This window comes from Gasterosteus aculeatus, chromosome X (assembly GCF_964276395.1).
Source record: "Gasterosteus aculeatus chromosome X, fGasAcu3.hap1.1, whole genome shotgun sequence".
NCBI classification, from domain to species: domain Eukaryota; kingdom Metazoa; phylum Chordata; class Actinopteri; order Perciformes; family Gasterosteidae; genus Gasterosteus; species Gasterosteus aculeatus.
Genome location: NC_135698.1, coordinates 9832829 through 9849230, shown reverse-complemented (window position 1 = coordinate 9849230; position 16402 = coordinate 9832829). Strand labels below are relative to the sequence as shown.

General features: G+C 43.8%; 2 protein-coding genes across 18 annotated transcripts in view; one reads left to right on the top strand and one right to left on the bottom strand.

The window, feature by feature from the left end:
- Nucleotides 1–12519, top strand: part of shank3a (SH3 and multiple ankyrin repeat domains 3a) — a 97467-nt gene extending 84948 nt beyond the window's left edge. For 12 of the 16 annotated variants that reach the window (XM_040162510.2, XM_040162508.2, XM_078082657.1 and 9 more), the window contains 3 exons: nucleotides 119–645; nucleotides 733–2789; nucleotides 7790–12519. In XM_040162510.2, the coding sequence (XP_040018444.2) occupies nucleotides 119–645; nucleotides 733–2789; nucleotides 7790–8354 (3149 nt within the window). In that variant the 3' untranslated portion in view covers nucleotides 8355–12519. Of the gene's footprint in view, nucleotides 1–118; nucleotides 646–732; nucleotides 2790–3462; nucleotides 3709–5806; nucleotides 5859–6474; nucleotides 6510–7789 lie in introns of those variants that run through there. The other 4 variants (XR_013451144.1, XR_013451143.1, XM_078082660.1 and 1 more) reach the window with 4 other exon arrangements.
- rabl2 (RAB, member of RAS oncogene family-like 2) lies at nucleotides 12480–16216 on the bottom strand. Of its 2 annotated transcripts, none has more exons than XM_040162520.2 (8): nucleotides 15367–16216; nucleotides 15226–15255; nucleotides 14996–15075; nucleotides 14819–14898; nucleotides 14306–14417; nucleotides 14004–14101; nucleotides 13733–13816; nucleotides 12480–13534 (listed from the first exon to the last, which is right to left on the bottom strand). In XM_040162520.2, exons 1-8 carry the CDS (start codon nucleotides 15471–15473, stop codon nucleotides 13454–13456), a joined length of 672 nt encoding a protein of 223 aa, XP_040018454.2. In that variant the 5' UTR covers nucleotides 15474–16216; the 3' UTR covers nucleotides 12480–13453. The 2 variants fall into 2 exon arrangements, with proteins under 2 accessions (XP_040018454.2, XP_077938793.1); XM_078082667.1 differs by having other exon boundaries at nucleotides 14795–14898; nucleotides 15367–16160.
- Between the last annotated feature and the right edge of the window lie 186 nt (nucleotides 16217–16402).

Sequence of the window (16402 nt, the reverse complement as noted above, 5' to 3'; positions counted from 1 at the left end):
TTAACAAATTTACAGATGGTTTCATTGCAGTACGCCTGCTTGGCTGGTATAAAATGGTCCAATTTCATGAGCTTACTCCCTGTCACCAGAAGATCTGTGCTCTCCCCTCCCTCATCAGGTGCCACTGAGGAGGATCGGTTGTCTGCCCTTGAAGGCGAGCAGAGATTTCCCCGCAGCTCCTCCATGACAGACAGCCTCCGAGAGCCCTCACAGCCCCATCCCATCCCTCCACCGCCACAGACAGCACCTCCCCCTCCTCCCTACTACCTAGACACTGGTCCTCCTCCAGCCTTCTGTCCCCCTCCTCCCCCATCTAGGACTCAGAGTCAGGGTTATGAGCCCGGAGAACGCTCCAGTTTCAAGCCCTCCTCCTTGGACCTGCCTTACGAGGACGCTCACCGGCAGGCGACACACCTGGAAAGACAGAAGAAAGCCCGCTCCATGATCATCCTGCAGGACTCTTCGCATCTACCTGTAGAACCTACGGAAATTCCGCGTCCTTCTGCTGCTCCTCCACCCGAGCGAATCAAAAGGAAGGGCCGAATTATTGACAACCCTTATGCTAATGTGGGACAATTTAGCATTGGACTATACGCACCCACTAAGCCCCAGAGGAAGAAAAGTCCCCTAGTTAAACAACTACAGGTAGGTGAAAACTTTTTGTTTAAAAAATAAAAATAAAAAAAAGAACTTTGATGTATTAGGCTGATTTTTCTTTTTGTTTTTATGCAGGTGGAAGACGCACAAGAAAAAGCTAGTTTGGCCTTGGCTGCTGCCCACTCCAGAGAGAGCTCCCCGTCAGGGCGACACCAGTATACCCATGGACACACACACACCAGCCGTGCGGACTACTACCAGCAGCAGCTGATGGCTGAGCGAGAGCGCATCCGCGCCCAGGGAGAGATGATGTTTCAGGGCAAAGGCCCCTTTGCCGCTGCAATAGCTGGAGCAGTAAAAGACCGCGAGCGTCGCCTCGAAGAACGGAGGAAATCCACCGTCTTCCTTTCCGTTGGGACCATGGAGGGGGCGTCTGGCACCAGCTGTGACCTCCCTTCTCTGACTCAGTCTCACTCTGTTGATGAGCGGATGCTCAACAGAGAGCTGGGACAGCTGCCTCCCCCCGCCTTGGCCCTGAGCCCCTCACCCAGTGGGACCACCTTTATTCATCCGCTCACAGGGAAGCCCCTGGATCCCAACTCTCCACTGGCTCTTGCGCTGGCCGCAAGGGAAAGAGCGCTGACCTCCCAGAGCCAGTCGCCAACTGGCAGTCCAGAGACCAGGACTAAGCATGAGCGGGACCCTCAGACCAAAGAGTCGCCACATGGGGAAGGGGCCTCCACAACTCCCCCATTTTCGCCTAAAAGCGCCATGGCAGCGGGGTATGGAGTGGGATCCTCCGCGGCATCTATTTTAGTTCCCCAGCCAACAAAATCCCAGTGGGCCCCATCTCCATCGCCTTTATCGTTCAGGAAAGAGATGGAGGCCAGAGTAGAGGAGAGGAAGGGGGAAAAAAGGCTGGAGGATAAAAAAAGCATGTTGATTAGTATTTTGGATACGTCGCAGCAGAAAACCGCAGGGCTCATCATGGTCCACGCGACTAGTAACGGCCAGGCTGCTGGGGTGGGTCCAGAGCCAGAGCGGACACCTTCCCCAAAGCCCACGGAGCCGAGCAAATCTTCCAGTCCTACGGTCTGCCGGCCCCAGGCCCAACTCCAGGCCCAGCCTCAAACTCCTGCCAGTCCGGCCCAAGAGAAAAGCCTGGCTCAGGGGAGCTCCGAGGAGGATGTGGATCCGTACACAGTGACCCTGCCGCCGGCAATTTTGTCCTCCAGTGATGAGGAAACTAGAGAGGAGCTGCGTAAGATAGGAGTTGTTCCGCCGCCAGATGAGTTCTCTAACGGTCTGCTGGCGCAGGCGCAAGGGATGCCAGTGTCCCCGACGAAGCCTGCCGCCTCTCCCGCCACCCCTACAACAGCGACACCCAAAACTCCCTCAGCCACGACAACGCCAACTGTGACACCCGCCCAGCCTCAGCCTCCCCAACCGGCACCTCCACCCGGTGCAGCAGTTGTCTCAGGGAAGCCCTCTGACCCTCTGGAGCCAGCGGCAGTGGGGGAGTCCGGCTCTGCGGCCGACTCTGGCGTGGAGGAGGTCGACACGCGTAGCTCCAGCGACAGAGAGCGAGACCACCACCTCGAGACCACCAGCACCGTCTCCACGGTCTCCAGCATGTCCACGCTGTCCTCGGAAAGCGGCGAGCCGGCCGACACGCACACCACGCACACCTCCTACGCCGACGGGCAGACTTTTGTGCTCGACAAGCCGCCAGTGCCTCCTAAGCCTCGACTCAAGTCCCATATAGGAGGCGGCAAAGGCCCCGTCACCTTCAGGGACCCTCTGCTGAAGCAGAGCTCGGACAGCGAGCTTCTATCACAACAACAGTCCGCCGCTCTGGCTGCCGCCGCGGCTGGAGGAGCCGGGCTGCCTGCAGGCGGCTCAGCCTCAGTGACTGGACTAGCCCCGACCAAACCGCGCTATCTCTTCCAGCGGCGCTCTAAGCTGTGGGGGGACCCGGTGGAGCCTCGTGGAGTGGGGCTAGGTATTGGGAGTTTGGGCAACCTTGGTGGACTGGGGCTGGGGCTGGGTTTAGATGAGGTAGCAAAACCAACAGTTATGGGGGAGCTCAGTTCACGACTACAGCAGTTAAATAAAGACACTAGGTCACTGGGAGAGGAGACACTCGGAGCGTCATTTGATCCAGGGAGGAAATCACCTGTGGCAGGTGCCAGGTAAGACAAAAGCTAGTCAGATTCACCACAACAAGGTTTTAACGGTGCCGGAACAAATGGTTTATTGAACATGATTAAACGTCTTTTCGTGTTACTCGATGGTGGCAGAGAAAGAAAAGTGAAGTAAGTCCAGTGGCCATGAACAGAAATGGCACAGTTGTGCAAAATATTAGTATTGTTGTTTTATCAAATGCATCTCTTTTTTTCACTTATTCACTTACAATTATAAGTAGAAGACAGCACGTTTGAGTCAGTTTAGTCTAGAATATGATAACCTTTCTCTGGAGAGAGGGAACGTTGGAGGCAAGTCAAGGGGGGCAGAATGTCTTATTTCTGTCGATGATTTGATTTTTCTCACATTTTAAAACATGCAAATGAATCCATATTGAAGCCAGTCTACTATGAGAGTAAGTGGTAATGAGATAAAAAGTCAATAGCCTTGCAGGCATTAGCTTATTTTTTTGTGTAACAACATTAACGTTAATATGTGATGTACCTTTCTAGGGGTCATACAGTAAGTAAAAAGCTCATTTGAAGAATAGAAAGAGGCCCACACCAGGTTTGTTTTCACACAGCGCTTATGGTTGAGGCTTCACACAATGTCTATTATTTATGGGTTTCTTGTATTCACACCATACCTGAAGGTACATTTAAGTGCTTTATGTTTCTGCAGATGTGAGGACACCAAAGACAGAAAACCTTAAGGTTATAGCCTCTAGGGTAAACTTAAGCTTTTTTTTTAAATATAGTTTACCTAAGAAGACTTTCAACTAATCCCATGAAAGATAACAACCCTAATATAAATGTTATATATTTATATATGTTACCTTGTTTGCATTACCGGATTTATTCATTTATTCACTTTTGTAAAAGAAAATCTTGAAGAAGAATATAAATTATTTTGCTATAGCACTCTAAATACATTTGATTGATTTTAGAGACATGCAGTTGTTATGTGTACCTCTGGTCTCGGTTCTGAATTTCTCCTTGTTTCCATAGTTACAACTGTACTCCATAACCTACTGTTATATAGTGCAGTCAGTTGTTGTCAATAAGGAGAAACTTATGTTTGTGTGTGTGTGTGTGTGTGTGTGTGTGTGTGTGTGTGTGTGTGTGTGTGTGTGTGTGTGTGTGTGTGTGTGTGTGTGTGTGTGTGTGTGTGTGTGTGTGTGTGTGTGTGTGTGTGTGTGTGTGTGTAATCTGTTGGTGCAAACAAGGTGACAGGGCGTAGAGGCATGCACCTCCTGAAAGCCTCTTCTCATTTCACAGACACGTTCTAACCTCTGACCCCGTTAGTAACTGCCTTTCCAACTCTCCCGTGTTCAAATAATACATAATACATCCTTATATACATATTTCTTTGCAGCCATCACTGATAAATCCCTGATAAGACCGCAAGCTTCTCAAGCTCCTTCTTATCGCCCCATCCTACCGTAATAACAGTGATAACCTCAAAGACTTAAGGATGCATTTTCATTTGAACACATAAAACCATCCCCACGGGATTTAGGCATTAACAGCTATGCCAATGATGTGACCAACAGATATCTCAAAGTTCTGAGAAGCCACGGTCAAATAAATGTCTTCACTTTTGATCAGGATGTGGCCCAGCCGTGTTTTTAGGGATTTTGCACGTTTTGCAAGAACAAATGCTGTCAATTTTTGGTTATTATTACAGTTTCACTCGACTGTAGACTGAGCACTAATAGATTTTTTTCTAAAAGGCTGTTCAGAAGAGTGCTTCATTCACACTAATGTATTACTCCAGATCTCAGAAAGCTTTCAAAGAGCTACAGGGTTTTAAGGCACCCTTCAGGTGACATTTTTAAAACCTTTTTCTTTTTTCTCTCTTTCCTCTCTTGTCCTCATTTCTGTTTTTACGGATAAGGAGGCTGGAATATTTTGCTTTCATGTTGCCTATACTTCACTACTTGAGGAGCTAAAAGATATGAAGAAATATTCTTACAAAGACTTACAAAGTGTAAGCCATCGCTTTCGCAGTCCTCTCATTGTATTAACATCAGCAGGAGGAGCTGACCAACTCCACACAACTGGAACTGCAGTGCTCCTCACGTTGTGTTTACGTCCGTCTGTCAACTCAATTACTTACGTGACAATCAGAAAAAGAAAAACTGTTGCAAGAATTGATCAGAGGGCTCGCGGATATTGACAGTGATTTGACACCATTTCAAATCACTGTCAATACCCCCAAGTACAATTGAGGGGAAAAAAGCTTTGCGAGGAGTGATGGAGGTTGAGCGGGAGAGGACGCTCCTCGTGCTCACGCACGATTTTCATTTTTTGCTCTTTGAATTGTACACGTGGGACCTCTAGACACTCAGGTGACAGTAACTTGACCTCACTAGTAGTTATTGGCCTTTCATTCTGACTCATGTCCTCTTCTTGTTGTTGTTTGCAATGTCAATGTATTTAGGCCATATTCGTTTAATATGTACACACAAAAAAAGCATGCTTGCAGTCCTGACTCTTCACCAGTAGCAAATTAACTATTACAAATACGGGAAACAGTTTGGGTTTTGTAGCTCATTCGTTGCTTTTACTTAAGAGAATGAAATGCCTGAGTTACCATAGAGTAAGATATAAATTCACCATGTGATATTGCCACAAATTCACCCATCAACTACTGATATGTACCTCAACAACACTCAGTCATGATTGGACATTTTAATGAAAGATTATCCAATAAAATTCATCCCCACAAAACCCATCCCGACCGTTGGCTGTCCTCGGCTGTGACACCATTATTTCTTGCATGTCCCAGCACGTTTAACTATGATGTTACTCCATTACTTAACCCATATCCAATGTGTCATATTCAAAAACCATATGCGGCTGTATTTTGTCTCTTTGTCTCTGTACGCACCTCGTGTTCATGCAGTGTATCATAGCTCTGAGTGGCACAGGAACCCGTCCTTCTCATTTGGGTTCATCTGTGCATTTTGGTTTTCTGTTCTCCTCTTTTAATGTGATTTGCATAACTTTGTTTTGTTTTTCAGTGATTGTGTTGAGGATAGCCATGGTCCCTGACTGTCTTGCTTATTGGACACTGTAGGTTTCTTAAATAACTCAGAAACTACACAGAATATATGATAACATATTTTTATAGTTATGGCTTGATTATAAAACACACCTATATACATACTGAGATACAACTGATCTTTAATGTAAACGTGTAACCACTACTTTTACAATCTGTATAAATGTGTGTTTGCCAATAAGAAGCAGCTATTTTGTCCATCATTTAAAAATGACTAAAAGCAACCACAAAAGTCAAGGGACGTGTGCCCACCTTTTATTTGTTTATTTGTTTTTCTTTTGTTTGATATGTGAACAGTGTGCTCATTTCTCTCATGCAGCCCACTGGTCAGACCTTCCGGTGCCGAAGCCTACTCTGCTCTCGATGGCCTTTTTATACGCCGAGCACACCATCATATCCACTCGCACCACATATCCACTAGATTCACGGACGCAGCAACACTCAGATGAAGACGCCACGCCGCGCACACGTCACAGTGCCTGTCAAAGACAGCAGAGTTGGCTGAAGCAGGTCATGAGTCTGGTTGGGAGGCTGCGTCTCATGTAGTGATGCTAACATTCTCTCCCATTGCTCTCTCTCTGCTCACCTTGCATGCTCCGCCCTGCTGCTCTGATCTGATTGGTCTAGAAGTGACTGTGCGCCCAGGAGGGCAGGACGACTGTGTAAGTGCGCATGGAGCTCACCTCATCTCCGTCGGCTCCCTGTAGTGTGGTCATTTTTCCAGCCGCTCGCGCCGCCTTTTATCAGTCCATTTAGTCCACATCACATCAGTTTCTGCACATCAAAACACACCCAGGAGAGGGGAAATATGTGGCGCACCTGTGCAAAAGACACTCACTGACATGCATGAATAAAACACGCATCTTTGCAGCACCGCTTATCACAATAGGCCTCTTCGTGCTCCTCCCCCTGCAAAATCCTAATCTGATCCACACCTCTTCTCCTGTTCCTTCATTAGATCAGCAGTATGCTAATCAGACAAAAGTTATCAAATGTTATATTGTGTGGAATGAAGACATGTCGGGATTTACTTTTGTGGAAGAAACTGCTTCCACAAGTTTTTTTTGCAACATAATAGTTCAGATGTTTGATAATTACCGGTACTCGCAGATTGGGTTTGTACAAAAACAACCTGGAATTAATTTGTCCTCTTCATGCTGCAGACGGTAAGATTGGGTTTGTTGGTCACTGAGATACAGCTGGGCTTTCGGAAAAAGATGATGCTTTTTGTAATTTCATGTGGCCTTTTAACAGATGTGATTAATGTCACCTGTTGTCTTTATACACTATGTCTCCTAAAAGTCCTGAAAAAGAGAATGAACTATGTGCGCAATGGTCAGCTGCCTACTGCGTTCAGAGCTGTGTGTCTGTGTGTTGTACGGATTTTTTGCGGTGTGAAAATGAATCCAGAGCTTGGTTACTGCAGTTTCAACAATCCTTTTTGATGTTTTAATCCAGCTCTGATCTTTTTGCTGTTTGGGGTTTGCACTAATCAGTTCAGAAAAGCATATTGAATGCCATAACAGGAAGCAGATTTTGAATGAATTTATTTGAGGAAAATACTTAGTCAGTAATGTTCAGATGGAATCAAAATGTGTGAAAATATTGAGCTATTTTTCGCAAAATGCTGCGATATAATTCTTTGAATAGTTGCAAGTCCTATGTTCTGTATGCATGACTGAGTAGTACATACATTTTTCACTATAAATCATCTCAGATACTCCAGCCAATGAGTGCAGTTTGCTGATTTGATGTTGCTGTGTTGTGAGACTAGTTTGGTCTGTCTTAACAGTAATAACGTTCAAGCTTTAAACTTACCTTTAGAATAACTCAACACATATAACCCTTAGCTTGCTCCCCTTTTCCTTTTCATTTCTATTACTTTGTTCACCTTCATTTCCTCTGCTAACATTCTGAAAGCGTCTCTCTCTGTATCCACCAGACTTTTCAGCAGCTTAGGCGAGCTCCACACCATCTCTCAGAGGAGTTACGGCACCACATTCACCATCCGCCCTGGCAGCCGTCACCCCGTCACCCGACGAACCCCGAGCCCGGGGTCAGGCTCCCCTGATCGCTGCGACCCCTTTGGACGATTCTCGGGCTTCGGCCTACCGAACTCCCCGACCACACCCCCACAAACCATCCTCAAGTCGTCGAGCCTCAGCCTGCCGCAGGAGCCTAAGGAGGTGCGCTTCGTGATGAGGAGCTCCAGCACGCGTTCCCGTTCCCGCTCCCCGTCACCCTCCCATTCCCCCGGACTGGGCTCGCCACTTTTAGCCCTCAGGCCCTTCCATCAGAAGCCACTCCACCTCTGGAATAAGTACGACGTCGGAGACTGGCTGGAGAGCATAAATCTGGGGGAGCACAGGGCGGGCTTTCAGGAACATGAGATCGAAGGCTCTCACCTCCCGGCTTTAACCAAGGAGGACTTTGCAGAGCTCGGAGTCACGCGAGTCGGACATCGCATGAACATTGAGCGAGCGCTGAAAATGCTGCTGGAGAGCTGACCCCTGCCCTGAGAGCCAGCAACAGACGCAACGAAGGATCAGGATGGAGCAGGCAAGGGATGAGGAAAGGGAAAAGATAGTGGGAGCGCTCCTCTTTCACTCTGGCTGCTTTTATGTTCTGCATTACAAATGTTTACCTGTGTGCATTCGGGACCCTTCAAGTTCCTGCTGTGCATCAATACCCTGCACCTGGCACTGCACTGAAGAGGGGGAGGGAACACATTCGTACCCCTTCACCTGGCTCTTAAGTGTCTGCCCAAATCCTCGCCCGCAGCCAATCAGATCGAACCTCAAAAAATGGGCTCTGGTCGTTCTTTTGCCGAGAAGAATCGCATGAGCTCCAATTAAAATATTTGATTTGTTGTTTCCCTAGTAACACCCACACGCTCTCGCTCACTGTTTGTTCCTCTCCTCTCTATTTCTATCCCTCCATGCTTTAGGCATTTGACAGCCTTTTAGCAGTCTGAGTAAAGGAGGAGAAAGATCTTTTTTTTTTCTTCCAAACAGAGAGCTCAGTTGCCTTTCAAAACATTTATACAGAGATCAGCGATGATGAAAAAATAGTACTATTGACACGGCTCTGAAAATGTGTGTCTTGAACTGCTGTTGTTTTTAAACCTAAGACTTTCAAGCCCAAAAAGCTCCACCAAGTAAACCGAGGAAGAAAACCTCTCCGCCTTGGTACCCAGACTGTGCTATCTATTATATTTGGAGAATGTTTAACCAACACTTGTGGCTTTTTTCATAATCAATTTTTGGGTTTTCCAAAGGGAATATTATATATAGGTACTATATGATATGATATAAATGTATCTAAATATAGCTTTCAAAAGAAAAGATAGTGTTGCAAATAGGAATTGTAATAAATTAATCTGCGCCTGTTTTTGGTTTTTAGTATAGAGGGCAGAGAGAAATCTTTAAATTTATTCCACCAATAGTTTATTAATTTCTAACAATTATATACATATATATAAATATATATATATATTTGAAATTTTAAAAAAAGTATATAGAAATAGATAAAGTATGGAAATGTTTTTTTTTGTCATAAGTGTACATCTTTCCTTATGGTCACCCTTTCTTGAACCGTAGCATGACAAGTTGCATCATATCTTGGAGATTGATATTTGTTTTTTTATTTTATTATGGTCTTCCTTCATACAGAAGGGCATCCCATAACGTGAGGCTGAGAACCTAGTTGACACCCATCCCCCTTTGTAGTTCTGACCCAGCTTGGTCCACAACAAGGACCACCTGAACAACACAGCTAACTGGAATATGGAATCATGGAACACAGCAGAAATTGTTCACATTCGTTTTTGCTGGGTAAGGGAACCAGTACCAGAAAATATGTGGACCCAAAATAAGTTTAAATAGTTAAAGTAAAGAAAATGTTGTTATCCTTAAAACATGGTTCTACCTGGAGAATGAGTGAGAAGGCTTAACCGAGCTAAACGTGAAGTCTGTTCCCTTTTAAAAGCCGTGCTGTACGTATCAGGCCGGGGGGACGGGAAGGTCTCTGTAAGCTCTTAAAGAAAATTCAGTTTTTTACAACCTGGCAGTGTCTTGCTACGTCGCTACCACCCTCTATCTCTACAATTTACTTAGTGATTAATATATTATCATGAAGGGTGCCAGCAAGAACTCTGAACAAAAAAAATAAGAATCAGGTTGTAGAAAGAAAAACTGAATTTTCCTTTAACAATAAAAAAAAATCCACAATTGTACTCATGAGAAGCTTCTGCTGGCAGTGAGAAACAGTGAGTTTTGTTCTGGCAACAAGAAGCATTTTATCCATAGCTTTTCTCTAACAGAGTAATGTTAGCAATCTGTTACCACTAAAACCTCCGTACACCTGCAGCATCCGGTCAGCACACCGGGGCAGTTTCACTCAGCAAGAAGTTGCGCGCCTCTTCTTCTTCTCTCTTTCTTTTACGCCAGCAGTTTGTAAAAACAGGTGGTGGATTTAACGCTGTGTCAGGGTTGTAGAAATTGCACTCACTGCCTCACTGTGACCTCACTGATTATTTTACATCTGACTACAGTGTGTTACGGTACGTCGTCAGACTCATTCAGACTTTTTGTGTTTGTTCTTTTTCTTCCCTTCTGGTTTGTTAGCCTCGGACACTGTGGGTGGATTTTGTAGCGTGTGGAACATGGTACAATGACACATGATCCTTCACTCATTTGAATTTATAGCGACAGAAAAAAAGAACATACTGTCCATTCTAAACGTACTTATACTTGTAAAAATTAAAAAAAATATCTTTTTTTTAAATCACAAGCAATGTAAATATGACAGATTTCATATAAATTTTTGAGAAACTAAAAGTATATAGATCTATATATGAATGTTTGGCATATATGCATAGTTAACAACCTGTGGGAAAGGTGAGCAGACTTTATTCTTTCTATGAACTCTTGAACTTTGAACTCTGAACTAGGGGAAGATTTGCACAAAACAAGGTGACAAGGTGCTAACATGAAAGCCACCCATCGTCCAATCGCATGCGTGCATCTGGAATCTCGAAATCTGTCTGTGTGGTTTTTTTCCTCTTCACCCAGTGTGCATGACTGTGTGTGTGTGTGTGTGTGTGTGTGTGTGTGTGTGTGTGTGTGTGTGTGTGTGTGTGTGTGTGTGTGTGTGTGTGTGCAAACGCTTGTTTGTTACCATGTTTTGTGTGTATTAGATTGAGAGGGAGAGAACATGGGGGATGCAGGCGACAGTGGGAGAGTTTTTTGGATGATGGTTGGGGTTTACATCTTTGGAGCTAGTCCACTAAAGCCTTACTGTATTTCCACCAGAGATTCCCGGCAGTGGCTGTGTCACACAAACACGCACAAACAAACAGATAAATCTGCACATTCATTCGTTAATATATATATTTACCATAATTACCCTAAATTCTTGTTTTGTACCTGAATACTTTAGAAAAGTGGACTGCTTTGCCCTGAGGGAGAGACGGACAGACAGAAAGATCACCATAGAGTTCTGAACAAAACCTTTGTATCTGTCTAGGTACAGCTTATGCAGTGCCACTGTTTTCTACACCCATCACCAGATGGCATCTCCACTGGCAGCACTCCTTTTTCCGACCTTCAGTTTCTGAGTTTTTGGATATCCTATATACGGTGATCCAGTAAGGAACAAACAACACAAAGGAAAAACGTGCCAAAAAATGACTATATTTGTGTTTGCTTTAGGACTATCTTATTTACAGCATTCTTGTGCTGTTAGACTCAATAATATGGTGCCATCTCCTGGAAATCTTGAGAACTACAGACATTTGTTTGAACCTTCCGTATTTCCTGCAGGTGGAAATACAGTCACTGTTATTATTTTGTAAAGAAGCAGGATATTGTTTATATACAAACATAGTATGTGTGTGTATGTACACACACATATATAATGTGTGTACACATACGCACATATTTAAAAAAAAAGCCTGTGTATATCTACATTTCTATTTGCATTTTGAGACAAAGTATCACAATTGCTTGATTTTACTGTGGTAGTTATTTTCCAGCTTGGTTTACGGTTCCCATGTAAACACAATCACACTGAAGTGGACCTGTACAGTCTGGCCTGGTAGTAGGGAATACCTGGTTGGATGCTTGTGTAAGTTTACCAAGAAAAAATGAAAAATGCAATGGATTTACACAACATTAGGTCAATTAAGTTCCTTCAAGGGTTATCTTTGTCTTATTTTGTAATCAACAAAGCACAATCTTAATAGAGTGGGGTTGCAGTGTAACCTTTTCAAAAAACCCACTGGGGTCCGGCTACTCGCTGGAACCTGTGATCGTATCATCAAAGTTTTTTTCATTGTTGGTTTTCTCCTTGTTTGCACTGTGAAGTTTAGACTGGTGGAGGTATCTCTGCAACGCCTCAGCCTCGTCTAACAGGTGAACAAGCCCTTCCCTCAGCACCCGATGGCCAGGTGACTCCAGGGCGCTCATAGCATTAGATGTCCCGCTCCGTTTCAGTATGTGAAAGCACTGGTCAAAATAAAAGCTAACCAGATGCTACCTAGTATTCCTCACGCAAACAGGGCGAGGGTGATAGTTACGGTTGAGGCAAGATCTGAGATGTTGCCCAGGATATCTCCACCACAGAGATATATGTTTGTTATATTATGTAATAAATTTATTATTAAAACATAAACTGCATCAAAGTATTGTTCCTGGTAATTCACAGGGCATAAACCGATAATACAGTGGTTATTTTGAGGCCATGTCACATAAAATGCTACTATACACATATGCATATACATACACATGCATAAACAGATTGACTTAAAGTTCAAATTGAACATCACCTTCAGCCATAAAACTGGTTTAATATAACTTAACATGCGACATTCTTGCCAAAATGAAGGAACATACACACGGCTTTCTAAAAAGCATCATGTAGGACACGACTGGCTGAGCATTTCACAAGGCTAAAACATTACAGCGGAGGTCTACCCCCGTATGTATGCTATAATACGCTGAAGTTGACTATTTACTGCTCCTGTGCCTTCTTCTGCACACAGCAAGTCAGAAAGAGACATTTGATAACAATTTGGTTACATGGTACATTATCTTTTCATTTAAAAGGTTGCTGACAAATAGACAATTCTAAAATGAATACAACAAACGTAGCCACTAGTCCCGCTGGCATTGCACACAACTAACAAACATCGAGAACAGCAGCAAACACGGTTTATAATGACACAATCTCTTTGATCTGCTTGAGTTAGTCTTCAATGCTTCACATTCTTATCACAAAATAAAACACATTCAGCCTCATGGTAGGATTTTCTACTATAGCTGATATTGCAAGTATGAATGACATCTCTAAAATAGTATAGAAACTTGGTAAACAACACAATTCCTTTATTCCACCAGGCTCATTTCTCTGAGTCATTGGACAGAAGGAGGGCAGTTACTTAAAACCTGACTAAAAGTCTTCTGACCTCCCGTGGTAGCTGCAAACCAATGGTATAAAAGCCAATCCCCAACAGCCCAGCGGGACCAACAATGTGCCTGTGGAGAATCAACCCCATGAGGAGACGACGACGACAGCCGGAGGGTTTGAAAAGGTGTGTAAACATCCGTCAGACCGCCTCGGGGCGCTCGGCCTGCAATCTGTCCTCATCTGTTTCAGGATCATCTTCTTTCTTCTCCAAGTCAAAGTTCTATTACATAAGTCCAACAAATAACATTAATACAAACATGTTTCAGACAAATACTTACACGACACAAAAAATAAGCGCATGCAGTTTCCACATGAAAAATGTAAATGAATTAAAGTTCATGAATAGTTTTTTTTTTATTAAGAAAGCTTAAAAGTACGTCAGTGATAAAAGTGTGTTTGGGTATTCAGAGAGGTTTACCTCCAATTCTTGCATTACTTCATCCATGAAATCGCTGGGGTTTTGCTTGTAGTCCACTGCTCTCTTGATCATCTCTCTGAACATCTGTTGGGACGGTTACAGTCAGTTTTTTATTAATTATAAGGAGAGTTTATATGATTCTTTGGTGTACAAATGGGGCAAAAGCAGTTGCAATCTCATACAGGAAGTCCAGTCAACTGTAGAACTACTAATGAATTTGAAATGCTTGAGGATTAATACCATTAATACTGCAGGAAAATAAAGTCCACACCTTAACAACATTAGTCCCATCAGCCGCTGACACAAAGTAAAATGGGATTCCTTGCTTCTTCCCAAAGTTAAAGCTTCTCTGTGTGACCTTCATATCAGCTGCAATCATGAAAAACAAAATGTGTTCAGGTCTAAAATTCTACTGTAAATGTAGTTGGTCAGATAATTTAAATCAAAAACACGGAACAATGTTTACAACAAAATGCATTAAAAAAAGTTACATATCCTGAAGCAATATTAACATTTCATTTAATCAAAAGAGACAATCAAAGACAACTTGTTCAGTGTCGCAGCCAAACTCACCGTCAATTTTGTTAGCAACCACGCAACAGGGAATCTCCGGTCTGAACTCCCTTAGCTCCGTATACCAGCAGGCCAGATTCTTATACGTTACCTTCCTTTGAACATCAAAAACCTAGCAGAAGGTTGAAAGGCTTACTAGTGGGTTTAGCTTTATTTAGTGACAGTGTGGTACCTCCCCAGTTCAACCAGTGCGCTCCAGCAGTCATCTATCAAGTCCTTGAAAACATCTCCGTGAGACTCGCCATCTGCATCTTAAAACCACAAATCGTGTTTTGTAAACCCTTCAAGGCCAGATGAGCGTGTACTAAACCTCCTCAGGTTTAGAATTCACTTGAGAGGTGGAACGTAACAAGAATGTATCACAATCTGAACAGTTGTTCAAAAAAGTGTATTCCATACTTTTCTAAATCAAATTTAGTTTCCTTCTACCTCCTGCGAGGTCGTGATGCGGCGCAGGAATTGTCAGGCTAGATGATTACTGAAACGGACCTTGAATCCAAGCGTGTATTTTACCATGATGCACGCGTGTGCTTTGTGGTAGTAAGAGGGATGCATGCTCCGAAATCTCTCCTGACCAGCCGTGTCCCAGAAATCTGTGAATTAGAAACAAAAAACACCCCTGTTGATACAATAAAATTCATATCCCCCGCGTTCGCAGAGAGAAGAACCAAAGAAATGCAAAATACACACCGACTTCTACGGTCTTGTTTCCTACAGTGGCTTTGTGTTTGTGGAGGGTCAACGCGTAGGTTGACATTTGCTGGGGACGACTGCAGAAAGGGTTAGGGATCATAACCTCCTTGTGCTGTTAGAGGCACAACATCTCAAACAGCGGCCTTGTGTGCCGACAGTGGCTGTGATTAACTTGGCAGGAGGTTAAAACAGAAAAATGTCCTTTATTGAATTCGTCAAATGGATACTATTCGTTCATGAGAAACCTCTCCATCAGCCTACGAGAGAGAGAGAGAGAGAGACACACACACAATAACCAGGAGAAGACAACCTATTAAATGAACAGGGGAGGTTACTAATATTACAAATACAGAACAGCTAATACTCACTTAGATTTACCAACTGCGCTGTCTCCCAGACAGATGATCTTCACCTGTTCGTCCGAATCGTATTTCCTTTGGTCCAGTTCAGGGATGCTGCCAATGTCGTCCGCCATTTTTACGTTATTCTCTTTTTAAACTAGTTTTCCCTTTGCCTGGGGCGATAATGAAAGTCAACACTCGGCTAAGGGAAATGACGAGTACGGTCACCTGGAGATATTGATCCAAGATAAAGAGCGCTAGCATCCCTTTGACTACGGAAATGTGCGCAAGCTAACGTTAGCTTTCCATCGGTTAGCTGAGGTTAACATCGTGTGGCTCGGTTCGAGATCGCCAATTTCACCGGCTCGTCTGTCCTCAACACATCGACAACACTGGTGCTGTATGGATCTCAGAATGGCACAGATGAGGCAATTGATTATTTTACTTTTTAAAGTCTCTGACGTGAATGGTTACGGTTACCGTTCTTCACCTCCAGCGGCTGCTAATTCCCAATCGGCTAACGTCGCAAGCTGTAGTAGCATTAACACTTACACGATGTTGTTTAACAAAAGCTACTTATCCACACGCCGGAGTCTGTTTAATCTCGAGTCACGTTTGTCTATCGCAAGCAGAGCGCTGTAGATCCTCTTCAAGACAACACCGATATTAAAAGCCTGCCCGCTTCATAAAGCGTTTGCGTGTTTTCGTTTCTATGCAACCGGGACGCCCGATGGACCCCTGCGTCATGCTGTCCTCACAGGCGCCTGTCAAGAATGCTTTCACAACGCTCACCCACCCGCCGAGGATTTCACCGCTCTATAACAAGAGCTAATTCATCCGGACTTCCCAGCTTGTCTTGCCGCGGCGTGAATTACCGTAATTATTGTATGTTCAGTCGTCAAGTCTTAAATGTTAAATGTAGAGCTAAATGTAGACTCTACATTTAACATTTAGATTTAGATTTAACATTTAGATATAACATTTAACATTTACATTTAGATTTAACATTTAGATATAACATTTAACATTTAGATTTAACATTTAGATTTAACATTTACATTTA

What these genes read in the sequence shown, in the direction of transcription:
- rabl2 (XM_078082667.1), bottom strand. Translation starts at nt 15,473, where the DNA reads ATGGCGGACGACATTGGCAGCATCCCTGAACTGGACCAAAGGAAATAC. An exon ending in AATACACGCTTGGATTCAAG is followed by an intron (nt 14,418 to 14,794) that starts GTCCGTTTCAGT and finishes ACCTTCTGCTAG; the next exon opens with GTTTTTGATGTTCAAAGGAA. An exon ending in ATGGGACTAATGTTGTTAAG is followed by an intron (nt 13,817 to 14,003) that starts GTGTGGACTTTA and finishes CCGTCCCAACAG; the next exon opens with ATGTTCAGAGAGATGATCAA.